General features: G+C 49.1%; 1 protein-coding gene across 2 annotated transcripts in view; it reads right to left on the bottom strand.

Moving 5' to 3' along the window:
* tbc1d2 (TBC1 domain family, member 2) overlaps positions 1-21,294 on the bottom strand; it is a 35,189-nt gene that overhangs the window by 13,285 nt on the left and 610 nt on the right. For both annotated transcript variants that reach the window (XM_075482030.1, XM_075482031.1), the window contains exons 2-11: positions 19,002-19,938; positions 18,572-18,716; positions 12,021-12,141; positions 10,790-10,875; positions 10,429-10,664; positions 9,524-9,793; positions 9,274-9,402; positions 8,320-8,430; positions 7,897-8,069; positions 7,691-7,802 (exon numbers count right to left, since the gene is read on the bottom strand). In XM_075482030.1, the coding sequence (XP_075338145.1) occupies positions 7,691-7,802; positions 7,897-8,069; positions 8,320-8,430; positions 9,274-9,402; positions 9,524-9,793; positions 10,429-10,664; positions 10,790-10,875; positions 12,021-12,141; positions 18,572-18,716; positions 19,002-19,934 (2,316 nt within the window). In that variant the 5' untranslated portion in view covers positions 19,935-19,938. The remainder of the gene's footprint in view (positions 1-7,690; positions 7,803-7,896; positions 8,070-8,319; positions 8,431-9,273; positions 9,403-9,523; positions 9,794-10,428; positions 10,665-10,789; positions 10,876-12,020; positions 12,142-18,571; positions 18,717-19,001; positions 19,939-21,294) is intronic.

The following is a 21,294-nucleotide window of genomic DNA, read 5'->3' as shown; positions in this document are numbered from 1 at the left end:
TGGGTCTTGACCTTGACACGACGTACATGTCCGTTGGTGTCAGGGAATGTCTCTGTGATCAAGCCCATAGGCCAGGAGTTGCGTGGCGCAGTTTCATCAATGATCAGTACCAGGTCACCAGGTTTAATGTTTCTCTTCACTTCATTCCACTTCTGTCTCTCTTGCATAAGGGAAAGGTATTCTCACGTCCATCTTTTCCAGAAGAGATCTGATAGGTACTGGACCTGCTTCCATCTTCTCCTGGAGTAACAGTCCTGCTTGTTAAAGAGTCCTGGTGGAAGGATAGGCTTTCCTTTAAGGAGCAGTATGTGGTTGGGTGTAAGAGGTTCAGGATCTTTCGGATCTCCAGATGATGCAGTGATTGGACGTGCATTGAGAATGGCTTCCACTTCGCAGAGAGCAGTGTGAAGACATTCGTCAGTCATGGTTTGTTCTTTCGTGACAGAGTACAGGGTTTTCTTGATAATGCGTATGAGACGCTCCCACGCACCTCCATGATGTGAGCCGTATGGTGGGTTGAAGGTCCATTTGATTCCCTTCTCGTGCATTGCGTTCTGTATCTTACTGAGGTTCATGTGAGTAAGGGCTTCCCTGAGCTCCCTTTCGGCTCCCACAAAGTTGGTTCCGTTATCACTGAGGATCTCCTTGACCTGAAGTTTGCTGATGACACAACCATCGTGGGCCTCATCACTAACAGTGACGAGTCGGCCTACAGAGAGGAGGTGCACACCCTGACAACATGGTGTCAGGAGAACCACCTCTCTCTCTCAACATCAGCAAAACTAAGGAGATGATCGTGGACTTTAGGAGGCTGCAGGGGGTGGAGCATGCACCCCTTCACATCAACGGATCCAAGGTAGAAAAAGTCAGCTGCTTCAGGTTCCTTGAGGTTAATATCAGCCATGATCTCACCTGGTCTGCCCACACGGACAAGGTGGTCAAAGCTGCCCGGAAACGCCTCTTCTTCCTGAGGACACTCAAGAAGTTTGGCATGAACCTAGTCATCCTCACCAACTTTTATAGGTGCACTATAGAAAGCATCCTGACTGGCAGCATCTCAGTGTGGTTCGGGAGCTGCCCAGCCATGGACCGTAAGGCCCTACGCAGTGCGGTCCGATCTGCTGAGTGCATCATTGGTAGGAAACTCCCAACCCTTCATCTACCACACACGATGTCTCCGCAGAGCTGGCAGGATCCTAAAAGACTGTCATCACCCATCCTTCAGACTGTTCCCCATCCTTCAGACTGTTCCCCATCCCTCAGGCTGTTCACCATCCCTCAGACTGTTCACCATCCCTCAGGCTGTTCCCCATCCCTCAGACTGTTCACCATCCTTCAGGCTGTTCACCATCCCTCAGACTGTTCACCATCCCTCAGGCTGTTCACCATCCTTCAGACTGTTCACCATCCCTCAGGCTGTTCCCCATCCCTCAGACTGTTCACCATCCTTCAGGCTGTTCCCCATCCTTCAGGCTGTTCACCATCCCTCAGACTGTTCACCATCCTTCAGACTGTTCACCATCCCTCAGGCTGTTCACCATCCTTCAGACTGTTCCCCATCCCTCAGACTGTTCCCCATCCCTCAGGCTGTTCCCCATCCCTCAGACTGTTCACCATCCTTCAGGCTGTTCCCCATCCCTCAGACTGTTCACCATCCCTCAGACTGTTCCCCATCCCTCAGGCTGTTCCCCATCCCTCAGGCTGTTCCCCATCCCTCAGACTGTTCACCATCCTTCAGACTGTTCACCATCCCTCAGGCTGTTCCCCATCCCTCAGACTGTTCACCATCCTTCAGACTGTTCACCATCCCTCAGACTGTTCACCATCCCTCAGACTGTTCCCCATCCCTCAGGCTGTTCACCATCCATCAGGCTGTTCACCATCCTTCAGGCTGTTCCCCATCCCTCAGGCTGTTCACCATCCTTCAGGCTGTTCCCCATCCCTCAGACTGTTCACCATCCTTCAGACTGTTCACCATCCCTCAGGCTGTTCCCCATCCCTCAGACTGTTCCCCATCCTTCAGACTGTTCGCCATCCCTCAGACTGTTCACCATCCCTCAGACTGTTCCCCATCCCTCAGGCTGTTCACCATCCATCAGGCTGTTCACCATCCTTCAGGCTGTTCCCCATCCCTCAGGCTGTTCACCATCCTTCAGGCTGTTCCCCATCCCTCAGGCTGTTCACCATCCTTCAGGCTGTTCCCCATCCTTCAGGCTGTTCACCATCCCTCAGGCTGTTCACCATCCTTCAGGCTGTTCACCATCCTTCAGGCTGTTCACCATCCTTCAGACTGTTCCCCATCCCTCAGGCTGTTCCCCATCCTTCAGACTGTTCCCCATCCCTCAGACTGTTCCCCATCCCTCAGACTGTTCACCATCCCTCAGGCTGTTCCCCATCCCTCAGGCTGTTCACCATCCCTCAGGCTGTTCACCATCCCTCAGACTGTTCCCCATCCCTCAGGCTGTTCACCATCCATCAGGCTGTTCACCATCCTTCAGGCTGTTCCCCATCCCTCAGGCTGTTCACCATCCTTCAGGCTGTTCCCCATCCCTCAGGCTGTTCACCATCCTTCAGGCTGTTCCCCATCCTTCAGGCTGTTCACCATCCCTCAGGCTGTTCACCATCCTTCAGGCTGTTCACCATCCTTCAGACTGTTCCCCATCCCTCAGGCTGTTCCCCATCCTTCAGACTGTTCCCCATCCCTCAGACTGTTCCCCATCCCTCAGACTGTTCACCATCCTTCAGGCTGTTCCCCATCCCTCAGACTGTTCACCATCCTTCAGGCTGTTCCCCATCCCTCAGACTGTTCACCATCCCTCAGACTGTTCACCATCCCTCAGGCTGTTCACCATCCTTCAGACTGTTCCCCATCCCTCAGACTGTTCACCATCCCTCAGGCTGTTCCCCATCCCTCAGGCTGTTCACCATCCCTCAGGCTGTTCACCATCCTTCAGGCTGTTCCCCATCCTTCAGACTGTTCACCATCCCTCAGACTGTTCACCATCCTTCAGACTGTTCACCATCCCTCAGACTGTTCACCATCCTTCAGGCTGTTCACCATCCCTCAGACTGTTCACCATCCTTCAGACTGTTCACCATCCCTCAGACTGTTCACCATCCCTCAGACTGTTCACCATCCTTCAGACTGTTCACCATCCCTCAGACTGTTCACCATCCTTCAGACTGTTCACCATCCCTCAGACTGTTCACCATCCTTCAGACTGTTCACCATCCTTCAGGCTGTTCACCATCCTTCAGACTGTTCACCATCCCTCAGACTGTTCACCATCCCTCAGGCTGTTCACCATCCCTCAGGCTGTTCCCCATCCCTCAGACTGTTCACCATCCCTCAGGCTGTTCACCATCCTTCAGGCTGTTCCCCATCCTTCAGACTGTTCACCATCCCTCAGACTGTTCACCATCCTTCAGACTGTTCACCATCCCTCAGACTGTTCACCATCCTTCAGGCTGTTCACCATCCCTCAGACTGTTCACCATCCTTCAGACTGTTCACCATCCCTCAGACTGTTCACCATCCTTCAGACTGTTCACCATCCCTCAGACTGTTCACCATCCTTCAGACTGTTCACCATCCCTCAGACTGTTCACCATCCTTCAGACTGTTCACCATCCTTCAGGCTGTTCACCATCCTTCAGACTGTTCACCATCCTTCAGGCTGTTCACCATCCCTCAGACTGTTCACCATCCCTCAGGCTGTTCACCATCCCTCAGGCTGTTCACCATCCCTCAGGCTGTTCCCCATCCCTCAGACTGTTCCCCATCCCTCAGGCTGTTCCCCATCCCTCAGACTGTTCACCATCCTTCAGGCTGTTCCCCATCCCTCAGACTGTTCACCATCCTTCAGACTGTTCACCATCCCTCAAGCTGTTCACCATCCTTCAGACTGTTCCCCATCCCTCAGGCTGTTCCCCATCCCTCAGGCTGTTCCCCATCCCTCAGACTGTTCACCATCCTTCAGGCTGTTCCCCATCCCTCAGACTGTTCACCATCCCTCAGGCTGTTCACCATCCTTCAGACTGTTCCCCATCCCTCAGGCTGTTCCCCATCCCTCAGACTGTTCACCATCCTTCAGACTGTTCACCATCCCTCAGGCTGTTCCCCATCCCTCAGACTGTTCACCATCCTTCAGGCTGTTCCCCATCCCTCAGACTGTTCACCATCCATCAGGCTGTTCACCATCCTTCAGGCTGTTCCCCATCCCTCAGGCTGTTCACCATCCTTCAGGCTGTTCCCCATCCCTCAGGCTGTTCACCATCCTTCAGACTGTTCCCCATCCCTCAGACTGTTCCCCATCCCTCAGACTGTTCACCATCCCTCAGGCTGTTCACCATCCTTCAGACTGTTCCCCATCCCTCAGACTGTTCCCCATCCCTCAGACTGTTCACCATCCTTCAGGCTGTTCCCCATCCCTCAGACTGTTCACCATCCCTCAGACTGTTCACCATCCCTCAGACTGTTCACCATCCTTCAGGCTGTTCCCCATCCCTCAGACTGTTCACCATCCTTCAGGCTGTTCCCCATCCTTCAGGCTGTTCACCATCCCTCAGGCTGTTCACCATCCTTCAGACTGTTCCCCATCCCTCAGGCTGTTCACCATCCTTCAGACTGTTCCCCATCCCTCAGACTGTTCCCCATCCCTCAGGCTGTTCACCATCCTTCAGGCTGTTCACCATCCTTCAGGCTGTTCCCCATCCATCAGACTGTTCCCCATCCCTCAGGCTGTTCACCATCCTTCAGACTGTTCCCCATCCCTCAGGCTGTTCACCATCCCTCAGACTGTTCCCCATCCCTCAGGCTGTTCCCCATCCCTCAGGCTGTTCACCATCCCTCAGGCTGTTCACCATCCATCAGGCTGTTCACCATCCTTCAGGCTGTTCACCATCCTTCAGGCTGTTCACCATCCCTCAGGCTGTTCACCATCCTTCAGACTGTTCCCCATCCCTCAGGCTGTTCACCATCCTTCAGACTGTTCCCCATCCCTCAGGCTGTTCCCCATCCTTCAGACTGTTCCCCATCCCTCAGGCTGTTCCCCATCCCTCAGGCTGTTCACCATCCCTCAGGCTGTTCACCATCCTTCAGACTGTTCCCCATCCCTCAGGCTGTTCACCATCCCTCAGGCTGTTCACCATCCTTCAGGCTGTTCCCCATCCTTCAGACTGTTCACCATCCTTCAGACTGTTCACCATCCCTCAGGCTGTTCACCATCCTTCAGGCTGTTCACCATCCTTCAGGCTGTTCACCATCCCTCAGACTGTTCACCATCCTTCAGACTGTTCCCCATCCCTCAGACTGTTCACCATCCCTCAGACTGTTCACCATCCTTCAGACTGTTCACCATCCCTCAGACTGTTCACCATCCCTCAGACTGTTCACCATCCTTCAGACTGTTCACCATCCCTCAGACTGTTCACCATCCCTCAGACTGTTCACCATCCTTCAGACTGTTCACCATCCCTCAGACTGTTCACCATCCCTCAGACTGTTCACCATCCCTCAGGCTGTTCACCACCCTTCAGACTGTTCACCATCCCTCAGACTGTTCACCACCCTTCAGACTGTTCACCATCCTTCAGGCTGTTCACCATCCTTCAGGCTGTTCACCACCCTTCAGGCTGTTCACCACCCTTCAGGCTGTTCACCACCCTTCAGGCTGTTCACCATCCTTCAGGCTGTTCACCATCCCTCAGGCTGTTCACCATCCTTCAGGCTGTTCACCATCCTTCAGACTGTTCACCATCCCTCAGACTGTTCACCATCCTTCAGACTGTTCACCATCCTTCAGGCTGTTCACCACCCTTCAGACTGTTCACCATCCCTCAGGCTGTTCACCATCCTTCAGGCTGTTCACCATCCTTCAGGCTGTTCACCACCCTTCAGACTGTTCACCATCCCTCAGGCTGTTCACCATCCCTCAGACTGTTCACCACCCTTCAGACTGTTCACCATCCTTCAGGCTGTTCACCATCCTTCAGGCTGTTCACCATCCCTCAGGCTGTTCACCATCCTTCAGGCTGTTCACCATCCTTCAGGCTGTTCACCATCCCTCAGACTGTTCACCATCCCTCAGACTGTTCACCATCCCTCAGACTGTTCACCATCCCTCAGACTGTTCACCATCCTTCAGACTGTTCACCATCCTTCAGACTGTTCACCATCCTTCAGACTGTTCACCATCCTTCAGACTGTTCACCATCCCTCAGACTGTTCACCATCCTTCAGACTGTTCACCATCCTTCAGACTGTTCACCATCCCTCAGACTGTTCACCATCCTTCAGACTGTTCACCATCCCTCAGACTGTTCACCATCCTTCAGACTGTTCACCATGCTGCCTTCTGGTAGGCGGTACAGAAGCATCCGGCCTCGCACCCGCAGAATGCAGAACAGTTTTTTTCCTAAGGCCATCAGGCTCCGAAATGGACTATAATGCACTCTCATCTCTTTCACACTCGACACTTATACTTACACTTACACTTTACACACTTTATACTTACACATGCCTACCTCCACTGCTGATTGCACTGCAACCTTAAATATTGCACAACATTGTATTTCTATTATAGTTAGTATAGATCTCTGATTAGCATATGCTATTATGTGTATTATATGTACAGTACAGCTCTTGTAATTAGCGTTAAAAATGTACACTGCATATTGTAATATCCACATTGCCTATCTATTCTACTGTCTTGTAAATATTTTTAGTAGAGTACTTATGACATGACATGTTACGGCATGTCCTGTCTTGTTATGGTAGCTGCTGTATGGTGTCATGTCTCAAGAATTTCAGTGCCCAGTCCGACTCTGTTGTTCTGTGTATCTGACAATAAAAGACTTGACTCAAGTTTCATGACTTTGTGATGATGATAAGGCTTCAAATCACAAACGCCATCACACGATTTTGACCACCTGGCCACGCCCACACCGTTCAGAGTTTGGAAAAGTTTCCCCATGAATTTTTCCCCCCATGTCTTAAGAGTAACCTGGCCAAGTTTGAAGCTATTACCATTAAATCTGTAGGAGGAGTTCGATAAAATGCGAGGTGTGGAATCGGGCAAAAATGGCACCAAAACGCACTTTCCTTCCAAAATGGCCGCCTTCCTGTGGATGTGGGACCATGGCGGTAAGAGACTTTTTTGTGCGTCTGGGCATGATGAAGGAGTGTACCGAATTTCGTCGTCCCACCCGAAACTAAGCCCATTGCGGGGACCATTTTTAAGCATCGTAGGGGGCGCTACAGAGTCAATGAGCGACTCCCAAAAATATAAAGTTTAGATTCTTTCATGTCGTCGACTGGCATGTGGTGGTCGCTAAATTTCATGAGTTTTTGAGCAACTTTTGCAAAGAATAATATAGAAGAACTCATACAGATACAATAGGGTCCTTGCAGTTTCACTGCTCGGTCCCTAATAAAAATAGATCGGTTTTATTTAGCGCTTTCAAAAAAAAAAAGATCTTTAAAAACCGCTCAGGGACGGTGAGACAAAGTTTTAGTGGTTTTGAAACCTTGACTCTTTCATAGGGTCAGGGTAAACCGGTAACCGGCCTGTGCCTCGCAGCACACAAACCAGGACTGATCAATCGTGTCGATCATATGTGATCAGAAACTGGAGCATTAATGATCCCATGACTGCGGTTTTGGATGACCTGAAAGAGCTCGGGTTCGGACCTGGTGCAGCAGGTTGTGGGAGCGGATCTCCAGCGCCTGGATCTTGGCCAGCAGCTTCATGTCCTCCACCTCGTAGTCCGGGATGATCTTGAAGCCGTACTCGTCGTGATCCCTGCAGACACAGAGCAGGGTTTACTTCCCCCCCCGAGGCTCACCTGTTCCACCGACTGCAGGCACGTCATCGGGCGGCCGCTCAGGGGTCCTACCTGTCCGCCGTGAGCTCGATGGCACCCCTCAGCTCTCCTCTCAGAGCGTCCTCGATCATCTTCTGCACGTCCTGCCGCTGGTCCGGGTCCAGATGTTTGGTCTCCTGCAGCTTCCGCAGGACGCCCAGGTAACGGCTCTCCGCCTGACAGTTAGTGGCCTCCAGGTAGGTAAACTGGAGCCAATCAGAGAGCAGGAGACATGAAGAAGAGATTAGAAAAATAATAAGCCAATCAGAGTGCAGGAGACATGAAGAAGAGATTAGAAAAATAATAAGCCAATCAGAGTGCAGGAGACATGAAGAAGAGATGAGAAAAATAATAAGCCAATCAGAGAGCAGGAAACAGAAGGAAGAGATGAAAAAAATAATAAGACACCGGGCTCAGTGGTCCCAGAACCGGGCTCATGGTCCCAGTCGGACCCACCTTCACCATCAGGCTCTTCTCCTGCTCAGAGCTCTTCCTCCACAGCTTAGTCAGCTGGTAGATCTCAGAGTTCAGGAACTTGTTCTGAGTCTTGTACGCCTCGATGTCGTCCTGAAGACGAGACACACGAACACAATCAGAACTGATCCAGATCAGAGTCAGAGTCCACCTGATGTCAGACCAGAAACACCAGAAAAACCTGCTTGAAGCTCAACTGGTTTAATTGGATCATTAAAGAGTTCATGGAAATGAATGTCTTCATGTTTCTGAAGTCTGAAACTCTGAAACTGATGAGTTCATGGCTGGAACATTCAACAGGAAGCGGAACATTCGACAGGAAGCGGAACATTCGACAGGAAGCGGAACATTCGACAGGAAGCGGAACATTCGACAGGAAGCGGAACATTCGACAGGAAGTGGAAAATTTAACAGGAAGCGGAACATTCGACAGGAAGTGGAACATTCAATAGGAAGTGGAACATTTAACAGGAAGTGGAACATTTAACAGGAAGTTGAACATTTAACAGGAAGTTGAACATTCGACAGGAAGTGGAACATTCAATAGGAAGTGGAACATTTAACAGGAAGTGGAACATTTAACAGGAAGTTGAACATTCAACAGGAAGTGGAACATTTAACAGGAAGTGGAGCATTTAACAGGAAGTTGAACATTCAACAGGAAGTGGAAAAATTAACAGGAAGCGGAACATTTAACAGGAAGTTGAACATTCAACAGGAAGTGGAAAATTTAACAGGAAGTGGATCATTCAACAGGAAGTGGAAAAATTAACAGGAAGTGGATCATTCAACAGGAAGTGGAAAAATTAACAGGAAGTGGAAAATTTAACAGGAAGTGGAGCATTCAACAGGAAGCGGAACATTCAACAGGAAGTGGAACATTCAACAGGAAGCGGAACATTCAATAAAATCTTTCACAGTTCTTTTCTACTTCACCTTGAGGTTCTCGATCAGCTGATGAAGCTGCCTGAAGGTCTGAGAGTCGGGAACGCCGGCAGAGGACGAGTCAGAAAGCCTCGGGTCAGACAGGCAGGAGGTCACCTGATCAGACAGCTTTATGATCACCTGACAGGAAACAGGTGGGCAATGAGACCAGCTGCTGGTTCAGAGTTAAACCAGAACCATGAAACCGACTCCAGAACGTGCACCTTTACCATGAAAGCATGTGACAGTGACAGATGTGTACCTGCTGCTTGGCGTCGTTCTTCTCCGTTAGCTTCCTGATGTTCTCCTGCAGCTCGGCCAGCTGCGCGTCTCGCTCAGCCAGACTCCTCCTTAGCGCCTCGGCCTCCATCTTGGCGTCCTCCAGCCGGCCTCGCAGGTCGGCCGCCTGCCGCTCGCGGTGTCGCAGCAGCTCCAGGCGCTCCTGCTCGCCCTCCTCCGCCACAAACTCTGCGCAGGTTCGCTTCTCCAGCTGAGCCGCCTCCAGGGCTTTGTGGAGGATCCAGACCAGCTCCTGCAGGACGGACGGACGGACGCCATCAATTCAATTCAGCTTTATTTATAAGGCGCTAAATCACAACAAACGTCATCTCGGGCCACTTCAAAGATACAGTCCGATTCAAGCCAATTAAAGCCAATTATAGGCCGATTCAAGCCAATTACAGTCCGATTCAAGCCAATTATCATTGGCTATCATTATCATTAATCCGATTCAAGGATGGATCTGCAGGAACTACTTTCAGCAGCGGATGGATCAGCAGGAACTACTTTCAGCAGCATATGGATCAGCAGGGACTACTTTCAGCAGCGGATGGACCAGCAGGAACTACTTTCAGCAGGGGATGGATCTGCAGGAACTACTTTCAGCAGCAGATGGACCAGCAGGAACTACTTTCAGCAGCATATGGATCAGTAGGAACTACTTTCAGCAGCGGATGGATCAGCAGGAACTACTTTCAGCAGCGGATGGATCAGCAGGAACTACTTTCAGCAGCGGATGGATCAGCAGGAACTACTTTCAGCAGCAGATGGATCAGCAGGAACTACTTTCAGTAGCATATGGATCAGCAGGGACTACTTTCAGCAAGCGGATGGATCTGCAGGGTGTGCAGGCTGTGTTAGACCATGAGCAGCCATTGACCTGATCACCTTCTGAGCCTTGACCTCCTCCATCAGCATCTGTTTCTCCTGCTGCAGGCGGGACGTCTCGGAGGACGGGGACGCCGCGTCTCTGCGGAGGATCGGCATCGTGGACGAGCCGCGCGTCTTCGTCCTCCGGCCGCGGCGCTCCGACAGCGGCGACTCGCTGCCTTCCGCCGGAGACGCTGGAAGTCCCGGATCAGCCAATGGGAGAGGAGGAGGCGGCGGCTCGGAGGCTGAGGAGGCTGACATGTGACAGGAAGGAGGGAAACACAAAGCTGAGAGCTGAGGGGACTCGGGTCCAAACAAACAAACAAACAAACAAACAAACAAGTTTCAAGTCAGGAAGAACCAGGACGGACAGAAGTACCTGAGGTGCTGTCAGCAGAGCCGGGGGGCAAGGTGCTCTGACTCCAGTCCTGAGACGACCGCTTCCTCAGACTGTGGACCGAGTTCCTGTTTACACAACAACAAAAAGAGCCTTCAGTTATCAGGCCCCTCTCTATGGAACCAGCTGCCAGTTTGGGAGGCAGAGCCTTCAGTTATCAGGCCCCTCTCTATGGAACCAGCTGCCAGTTTGGGAGGCAGAGCCTTCAGTTATCAGGCCCCTCTCTGTGGAACCAGCTGCCAGTTTGGGAGGCAGAGCCTTCAGTTATCAGGCCCCTCTCTATGGAACCAGCTGCCAGTTTGGGAGGCAGAGCCTTCAGTTATCAGGCCCCTCTCTGAGGAACCAGCTGCCAGTTTGGGAGGCAGAGCCTTCAGTTATCAGGCCCCTCTCTGTGGAACCAGCTGCCAGTTTGGGAGGCAGAGCCTTCAGTTATCAGGCCCCTCTCTGTGGAACCAGCTGCCAGTTTGGGAGGCAGAGCCTTCAGTTATCAGGCCCCTCTTTGTGGAACCAGCTGCCAGTTTGGGAGGCAGAGCCTTCGGTTATCAGGCCCCTCTCTGTGGAACCAGCTGCCAGTTTGGGAGGCACTGCCTTCAGTTATCAGGCCCCTCTCTGAGGAACCAGCTGCCAGTTTGGGAGGCAGAGCCTTCAGTTATCAGGCCCCTCTCTGAGGAACCAGCTGCCAGTTTGGGAGGCACTGCCTTCAGTTATCAGGCCCCTCTCTGAGGAACCAGCTGCCAGTTTGGGAGGCAGAGCCTTCAGTTATCAGGCCCCTCTTTGTGGAACCAGCTGCCAGTTTGGGAGGCAGAGCCTTCAGTTATCAGGCCCCTCTCTGTGGAACCAGCTGCCAGTTTGGGAGGCAGAGCCTTCAGTTCTCTCTATCTTTAAGATCAGGCTTAAAACTTTCCTTTCTGATAAAGCTTGAACATGTGACATCATCGTTGTCTTGTGTTTCTCTCTCTCAGCAGGTATCCCTGGCCTGGTGTTACGCTGCTTGTTGTCCCCCCTTTCCTGTCCTCTCAGCCCCAACTGGTCCAGGCAGATGGTTCCTGGTTCTGGTTCTGATGGTTCTTTAATTGGTTCTGTATGAATTGGACCTTTTCTTTGAAATGCTCTGAGATGAAATTTGTTCAGATTTGGCGCTTTATGAATAAAACTGAATAAAACTGAAAGTTTAACAGAGTGACAAACTGGGCGGTTCTGAGCGGTGACTCACTGGATCTCGATGAGCGGGTGTTTGATGGACATGTTGGCGAGCGGCGTCCTCTGTGTGGGGGCGCTGGCCGCCGCCTCCCCCACCAGCCCCACGGGGCTCTGCAGCAGCGGCAGGAAGTGGTCTGAACACAGAAAACAAGCCGCCACCTTTCTGTTATCAGAACAAATCCAAACATTCTCAATTCATTCGCTTTGTTTACATTTTTATTCATCTTTATTTTTAATTTAAACATAAATGTTTAACCATAAATATCTAAATAGTTTTAACTCAGATTTATATTCCTCTGAGACAGGATCTCTGATCAGTTTTGGGATCACTGGGTAATCGGTTCAGTCCAACTGAACCCTCTCATTTTTATCTAACAGTCGCCCTAACAGGAATACAACGACATGTGTAAAACTGAAGTGGCAGACAGAGCTAGGTGTGAACATATCTGATGATGAATGGTCACATGTTTGGAAAACAGCAGTCAACAACATCATCACGTGTTTGGAGACTACATTGCTGGAAAAATTTAATTAGATTTTTTATAACACACAAAATTAGGAATAAACATACGTCATTACCACAGCCATGTTGGAGAAGCTGTGGAGATGTAAATGTGAACCACTCACATGTGTTCTGGCTCTGTCCTAAAATCACAAAATTCTGGGAAGATTTTCATTTGTTTATGTGCAGAATTTTGGGTTTTGTTGTATCCAAGTGTAGTAGCACTTTCCACAATCAAAAATTAAGTGGTACTTATCTGGGGGGGCTCAGTAGGGTTTCGATTCGTGTCCACGAAAAACATCAATCACTGCATGCCGTCATCTTTATGCTTGTTTATTCCAAGGACTCAAGGTTTCATTTAACTCAAAACAAACATTTAATTTTCTCACAACTCACGATCGAAAAGATTGCTGCGTGAAGCTCCCCCGGATTCTCAATGCTGAACTAAATCACCGACTAACATATATCACCTGTGCCTCTACCTGGCTCGCCGTGGCCACACCCACCTGGCTCCTACTCCGCCCACGTGCGCAGGAAACAAAACTTAGGCAGCAATGCAGTCTATACACCAAGTATTGTACATTATTATATCTTGGCGTTATTACGGAAAATGTTGTGTTGAAAGATGATAGATACATATTGAAAATTATGTTAGTAGCCTGTAAAAATAGCCTGGGAATTCCCATGCTGCTTTGCGTGCGATTTCATTCTCACTGCAAAGGTAGCCTGGAAACCACCGCCCTGATTTTTGCCTGAGTTAGGGAACCAATCACAGAACGGGGGGGGGGGGGCAGCAAGACGACGACAACGTCTATGCGCGACACCGAAGCTTGTAGAGTGTTAATCCAACATGGCAGCGGACACAACGTTACCGTTCGATGCAGCCTTAGAAAGTGGTTCGGAGTAGATTCACCCTAGGGTCATTTGAACCGTGACATCCAGCCAAGTAGCCCACCCGCAGTTTTTCCAATCTTGGCTGAACATCAGCTGAGTTACTGAGTTATCCCGAATAGCTTAGTACAAGCGCTAACGGACCCTGGCAGTATCTCCAAAATTACCACACTAAAATCACATGCCATGACACCAAACTTCTACAGTAGCACAAATATGGTCTGTACTCACAAAGCGATGCATTTGGAAGTTTGTACATAGTTCAGGAGTTTATTATTATCAACACAAGCCTGATAGCTTCTCTGCAGCTAAAGCTGCGTCGACGTCACTTCCTTGATCTGGGAGCTTCAAAGTAAGGTGAGGGTTGATCTACTACTGTAGACAACAAAGCAAGGCTGCTCAATTTCTCCATTGATAAAATAAATTCACAACTCTACAACATAAAAATTCATAAAAATTCATGTAGAATTTAGCATATACTTTGTTGTCTACAGTAGTAGATCAACCTTCATCTTACTTTGAAGCTCCCAGAAGTGACGTCGACGCAGCTTTAGCAGCAGAGAAGCTATTAGGCAGAGTTAGCTAAAGACTGTGGATGAACTCTATCCGAGGCTAATGTTCCAGCAGCGCTAACGGACCCTGGCAGTATCTCCAAAATTACCACACTAAAATCACATGCCATGACACCAAACTTCTACAGTACTACAAATATGGTCTGTACTCACAAAGCGATGCATTTGGAAGTTTGTACATAGTCCAGGAGTTTATTATTATCAACACAAGCCTGATAGCTTCTCTGCTGCTAAAGCTGCGTCCACGTCACTTCCTTGATCCGGGAGCTTCAAAGTAAGATGAGGGTTGATCTACTACTGTAGACAACAAAGCAAGGCTGCTCAATTTCTCCATTGATAAAATAAATTCACAACTCTACAACATAAAAAACATGTAGAATATAGCATATACTTTGTTGTTCTACTCCGAACCATCACTTTAAGTAGCTTAGAGCGCAAGTTTACTTTTATTTTACTTTTTTTTCCTTCTTCTTCCTCGTCGAATTTCTGTCGTCATCTGGTATAAGTGATACAATTGGCTATGAATCGCGTGCAAAGCAGCATGGGAAGAACCAGACGCCATTTGATAGACATTCGTAGCGCCCAATAAACGGCTCTAGGCATTCGTAAACCACGCCTCAAATACGAGAAAATGCACACCTAGTTCCCAGACCACCATCTCATCCAGATGTGGACGCGTCAGCCAGGCGAGTGTAAAAAGGCAATTACAAGAAAATAGTACCAGACAGACCCACCATCCAAGGAAGATTGGTTGAAAGTTATGGACAAAATACATTTCATGGAACAACTGACTTATAAAATAAGGACTCAAGAAGATCAATACTGCCGGCAGTGGGAGAAATGGACTGAATACATGAATACGACAGGACAAGGACCATCACATTGACATCAAAAACTGATCAAACTGTAGAAACATGGTGATCTAACATGTTCTTTTTCATTTTGTTTTTTATTTGTTTCCCCCCCACTCCCCTTCCCCTTGCATAATGTTCTAAAGAAAAACAATAAAAAGAAAGTATATATATAAAAAAAAGCCCTAACTCTGTTGCAGCGCCCCCTTCAGGCTGCTGGTTGTGATGAGCTCTGTGGCCTGCAGGGGGCGCTGACAGCACTCCACCCTCCGGCTGCGATCTGAATCTTTACATGAAAATCTGAACAAACACTGGAGCTGCTGAACAAGTCGAGACACGAGCAAATACCTGAGAACCAGGTGAGCTGCTTCCAGCGCTGCTCAGAGGCCACACAGCCGAATCATTCCCAGCCCTGAACTGAAGGATCTGAACTGAATCATTCCCAGCCCCGAACTGAAGGATCTGAACTGAATCATTCCCAGCCCCGAGCTGAAGGATCTGAACTGAATCATTCCCAGCCCAGAGCTGAAGGATCTGAACTGAATCATTCCCAGCCCTGAGCTGAAGGATCTGAACTGAATCATTCCCAGCCCTGAACTGAAGGATCTGAACTGAATCATTCCCAGCCCCGAGCTGAAGGATCTGAACTGAATCATTCCCAGCCCAGAGCTGAAGGATCTGAACTGAATCATTCCCAGCCCCGAGCTGAAGGATCTGAACTGAATCATTCCCAGCCCTGAGCTGAAGGATCTGAACTGAATCATTCCCAGCCCAGAGCTGAAGGATCTGAACTGAATCATTCCCAGCCCTGAGCTGAAGGATCTGAACTGAATCATTCCCAGCCCTGAACTGAAGGATCTGAACTGAATCATTCCCAGCCCCGAGCTGAAGGATCTGAACTGAGTCATTCCCAGCCCTGAACTGAATCATTCCCAGCCCCGAACTGACGGATCTGAACTGAATCATTCCCAGCCCCGAGCTGAAGGATCTGAACTGAATCATTCCCAGCCCTGAACTGAATCATTCCCAGTCCTGAGCTGAAGGATCTGAACTGAATCATTCCCAGCCCCGAACTGAAGGATCTGAACTGAATCATTCCCAGCCCTGAACTGAATCATTCCCAGTCCTGAGCTGAAGGATCTGAACTGAATCATTCCCAGCCCCGAGCTGAAGGATCTGAACTGAATCATTCGCAGCCCTGAGCTGAAGGATCTGAACTGAATCATTCCCAGCCCTGAACTGAAGGATCTGAACTGAATCATTCCCAGTCCTGAGCTGAAGGATCTGAACTGAATCATTCCCAGCCCCGAACTGAAGGATCTGAACTGAATCATTCGCAGCCCTGAGCTGACTCAGTGGTCTGCTCGCTGGTTTATATTTAGTCTGTCGGAGTTTCCTCTCATTCAGCCGCCTGCAGGCTGCCACATCCTGCCCCCGTGACGTAACTTATCTGCAGCCTAAACACCATGAATAACTGCATCTGAAAGATCTGCAGATCTTAAAGAAGCTGCCCATCCCTCTGGGAAAGCTCATGAGGCCATTTCCAAACTACTTGAAGTCCGTCGCTCTGCAGCGAGCTGGTTGGGATCAGATGGTTTTCACTGTGTGGGCTCAGTGTGGGGCAGCGACAGGAAATGATCCAACATCAAACATCTCATCGTGTTTCCTGCCGACACACCCCTCATTAAACTCATCTCAGCTGTATGTTTGTTTACTGCTGTAGTCATGGAAACGCTGCCTGGGTTTAACCAGCCTGCACTGCAAAAAATAGGGGTCTTCAAACAAGATGAAAACACTAAAACTAAGGGAAAAGGTACTCAAAACAAGTGAAAAAAATCTGTCCATGCAGCAAGATCATTTGACGTGGTAAGATTTCTTAAATTAAGATTGTAGGAGTCTTGTTTCTAGATTGAACAAAGGCAGTTTTGTGAACAAACATGTGTCATATGCTTAAAATCCAAGGAGCAAAGTGTGTTTTCAGATATTTTCTGTGTGCATGTTGAGCTTGTTATTGAATCTTAAAACAAGATTTATTTTGATGAGACTTTGGAGGAGAAACATAACACATCTTATTTTAAGTGTTAATTGTCTCATTTTATGATTCTCTGCCTGTTTGAGACAAAAAAAATAAAGTTTTGCTTGATATAAGATTATACTGTTAAGTTGAAGACTTAAAACAAGAAATTAATTCTTAAAACAAGAAAAAATATCTAGCACTTCTAAATGTAAGGTTTTTTTCTTGGTAAGAACCAAATAATTTGCATTGTGGTCGCCTCCAGCAGGTCCGACCCAGCCGTGCACGCCGGTCCTGCTCGTGCACTGATGGTGAGAAGAAGCCTTTTCCTCTGAGAAGCTTGTTCATAAACATCACTGAGTCAGGCTTTTCGGACTCACTCTGAAGTTTCCCAGATTTCACAAACCACTCTGAGTCAAAGTGAGCCGCTCCCTCCTGAGATTTCCCAACGCTCAGAGCCAAAGGACACGCCCACTTCTCAAAGGTGTGACGTCAGCGCAGCCTCAGGAAGCAGAGGCCATCAATAATCTAGCTGTTAGTGCTCTCAGATCTGATGTACTGAATAATTCATGCTGCTTTCAGAGCGATCAGCCTCTGTCTGAGGGCGCAGAAACTTTCTGCTGACACATCTGAGGGTGCAGAAACTTTCTGCTGACACATCTCTTCCAAAGATGCTCCTTTACTTTGATAAAAATATAACAATTCATCAAGTGAAATGTGTTTGAGTAAAACTTTATGGAAACATACGAGAGGAATGAGCAGATATATGAATGAGCATCATGAGTTTCTCGTCTGCAGTGTTGTTGTTGTTGTGTTTCTCATCTGCAGTGTTGTTGTTGTTTGTTGTTGTTGTTGTTGTGTTTCTCATCTGCAGTGTTGTTGTTGTTTGTTGTTGTTGTGTTTCTCATCTGCAGTGTTGTTGTTGTTGTGTTTCTCATCTGCAGTGTTGTTGTTGTTTGTTGTTGTTGTTGTGTTTCTCATCTGCAGTGTTGTTGTTGTTGTGTTTCTCATCTGCAGTGTTGTTGTTGTTTGTTGTTGTTGTTGTGTTTCTCATCTGCAGTGTTGTTGTTGTTTGTTGTTGTTGTGTTTCTCATCTGCAGTGTTGTTGTTGTTGTGTTTCTCATCTGCAGTGTTGTTGTTGTGTTTCTACCTGCAGTGTTGTTGTTGTTGTGTGTTTCATCTGCAGTGTTGTTGTTGTTGTGTTTCTCATCTGCAGTGTTGTTGTTGTTGTTGTGTTTCTACCTGCAGTGTTGTTGTTGTTGTGTTTCTCATCTGCAGTGTTGTTGTTGTTGTTGTTGTGTTTTTCATCTGCAGTGTTGTTGTTGTTGTTGTGTTTTTCATCTGCAGTGTTGTTGTTGTTGTTGTGTTTCTCATCTGCAGTGTTGTTGTTGTTGTTGTGTTTTTCATCTGCAGTGTTGTTGTTGTTGTTGTGTTTCTCATCTGCAGTGTTGTTGTTGTGTTTTTCATCTGCAGTGTTGTTGTTGTTGTTGTGTTTTTCATCTGCAGTGTTGTTGTTGTGTTTCTACCTGCAGTGTTGTTGTTGTTGTTTTGTTTCTACCTGCAGTGTTGTTGTTGTTGTGTTTCTACCTGCAGTGTTGTTGTTGTTGTGTTTCTACCTGCAGTGTTGTTGTTGTTGTGTTTCTACCTGCAGTGTTGTTGTTGTTGTGTTTCTCATCTGCAGTGTTGTTGTTGTTGTTGTGTTTTTCATCTGCAGTGTTGTTGTTGTGTTTCTACCTGCAGTGTTGTTGTTGTTGTGTTTCTCATCTGCAGTGTTGTTGTTGTTGTTTGTTGGCTCTGCGCAGGTGGACATCTGTCTGTGCTGCCAGCGCCTCACCTGCAGCTGCTGCAGCCAATAGAGCATCAGCTCCTGGGTCACAGCCTGTTGGAGGACACAGTTCACATGCACAGTTCACATGCACAGTTCATTTACACAGTTCACGTGCACAGCTTTTACACGCTTGTACTCTCAGGCTGATCTCATTCTCAGGTCAAACTGTAGTTTTGAATCACAGAAACCAACAGATTCAGGTTCTGGATCAGTTACAGAACTTTAACTGGGAACACGGTGTTTCCACATCTTAAACATTTTAATTTTAACGTGTTTAAAGAGCATCGGATTAAAACTGAGACGGCTGTTACAGACGAGCTGAGCAGGTCGACCCACCTTGAGTATGAAGGTGCGTTCGGGGGTCTTGATGTGGAAGGTGCCCTTCTCGGCCTTCAGCGGGTAGGTGAAGGTGGCGCCGCTGAGCTCCACCCGGCCCAGCGACATCACGTCCTGCGGCGTGCGGTAGTAGAACAGCTGGTTCTTCTTCTCCTCGTAGGTGAACCAGCGCTGCTTCCAGGCCCTCAGGGGCCCGCCCTGCTTCTGCAGGTAGCCACACAGCCTGGGCTCACCTGGGGCAGCGGGGCGGGGCCTCACCTGGTCACAGAACGCCTCGATGGTGAGGGGCGGAGCCACAGGAGCCGGGGGCGGAGCTGCAGGAGCCTGGGGCGGAGCCGTAGGAGCCAGGGGCGGAGCAGCAGGAGCCAGGGGCGGGGCCACATGAGCCGGAGGAACCAGGGGTGGAGGCACAGGAGCCAGGGGCGGAGCCTGAAGAGCCGGGGGCGGAGCAGCAGGAGCCAGGGGCGGAGCCGTAGGAGCCAGGGGCGGAGCCACAGGAGCCGGGGGCGGAGCAGCAGGAGCCGGGGGCGGAGCCACATGAGCCAGGGGCGGAGCCACATGAGCCGGAGGAACCAGGGGTGGAGGCACAGGAGCCAGGGGCGGAGCCTGAAGAGCCGGGGGCGGAGCAGCAGGAGCCAGGGGCTGAGATTGACCTGGTTCTGGTTCTGGTTCAGGAGGACCTCCTGCCAGATGAAACTCTTCCAGCTCTTGTTGAGCAGGAACCGGATCTGGTTTGGTTCGGTCCGGTTCAGCAGGACAGGTTTTCTGTGGTTCTGGTCCCAGTCTGTCTGCTGTCAGCGCTGGACTCTGATGGTCCTGGGACCCGGCGGGGCCGGCGGCCCCTCTGTTCTGCTGCTCCTCCTCCTCGGGGGGGGCAGGAAGCGAGCCAGACGAGGCAGCGCTGGGATTTCCTGCCCTGCTGCCTCCATCCATCCTGCTGAAGAAAGAGAGCGAAGCAGGAAGAGAGGAAGACAAGCTGAATGGTGTTTGAGAGGAAACGTTTGGGTTCTGCTGCTGAGACCAACAGCCTTTGATCAGTTTAACTGGTGCTTTCAGCAGGTTTGCTCCAGAATGCAGCTGTGCACAAACATCTGTGTAACAGTTTGGGTTGGACTCTGATGCTCCCTGAAGCTCAGAGGTCAGCTGACCCGAGTCTCAGGTGTTCTGGAAGGTTTGAGTTCCAGCCGGGTTCCCTGAAGCCTTTAAATGCTGCCGGATCAATGTTAATGAGACCTTAAAGCTTTTGTTTTATTGAGTCAGTTTGAACTTTTTGCTTCATCTCATTTTATGGAATTATTATTATTATTATTATTATTATTATATCATGTTAAAGGGTTAGTTCGCCATTTTGCACATTAAGCCCTGTTTTTAGGTATTCTGGGATGAGTTAGAGATGTTCTGATCACAATTTGGACATTTGGTGCTGAACGGAGCATTTAGGTATCCACTGCGGCAGCCCCCCCACCTTTGCATTGAGTCAATGACCACTCAAGCAAACAATCATAAAACGGCATTAAACTTTCGTTTGCAGAGACATGAAACTCACCGTGTGGTCTGTGGTGGACAGCGATACGTTGGCTCGAAAATAACGCGAAGTACGCTTCCAGAGAAGTTATATTACCATTATTGTCCGTCTTCATTGATTTGTATTGGTTTGACTAGTATTACTCCGCGCGCTGGATGTCGCTGGATGTCTTGCTGCTGCTATTCAACGGTGTCCGGAAAAATAGGTCCACCAAATGCTAAAACAGCTGTTAGAAGGCACATTTCGCTGCGATTTTCGGGTCAATTTATCGCTGTCCACCACTGACCACACGGTGAGTTCCATGTCTCTGCAAACGAAAGTTTAATGCCGTTTTATGATTGTTTGCTTGAGTGGTCATTGACTCAATGCAAAGGTGGGGGGGGGGGGGGCGCTGCAGCAGTGGATACCTAAATGCTCCGTTCAGCACCAAATGTCCAAATTGTGATCAGAACATCTCTAACTCACCCCAGAATACCTAAAAACAGGGCTTAATGTGCAAAATGTTGAACTAACCCTTTAAGGCTCTGATCAGTGTTGGAGGAATTCATTTCTCTGCCGTCTGGATGCATGTAGAAGCTGCCGAGGGCAAAGAGGTATAAATGTTCCAGGTGTTCCAGGTGTTCCAAACCTTAAATGCCCTGCTCCTGTGGGGTAGTTTATCTTTTATCACTTTATTATTCTCTCTGATATTTATACTCTTACTTTGTTTAGGATTGTTCAAATCAAGCCACACATTGTTTTATTTATTGTTGTTGTGTTAGCTGCACT

This window comes from Odontesthes bonariensis, chromosome 13, assembly GCF_027942865.1.
Source record: "Odontesthes bonariensis isolate fOdoBon6 chromosome 13, fOdoBon6.hap1, whole genome shotgun sequence".
Lineage (NCBI taxonomy): Eukaryota > Metazoa > Chordata > Actinopteri > Atheriniformes > Atherinopsidae > Odontesthes > Odontesthes bonariensis.
This window is presented reverse-complemented; position numbering and strand designations above follow the sequence as displayed.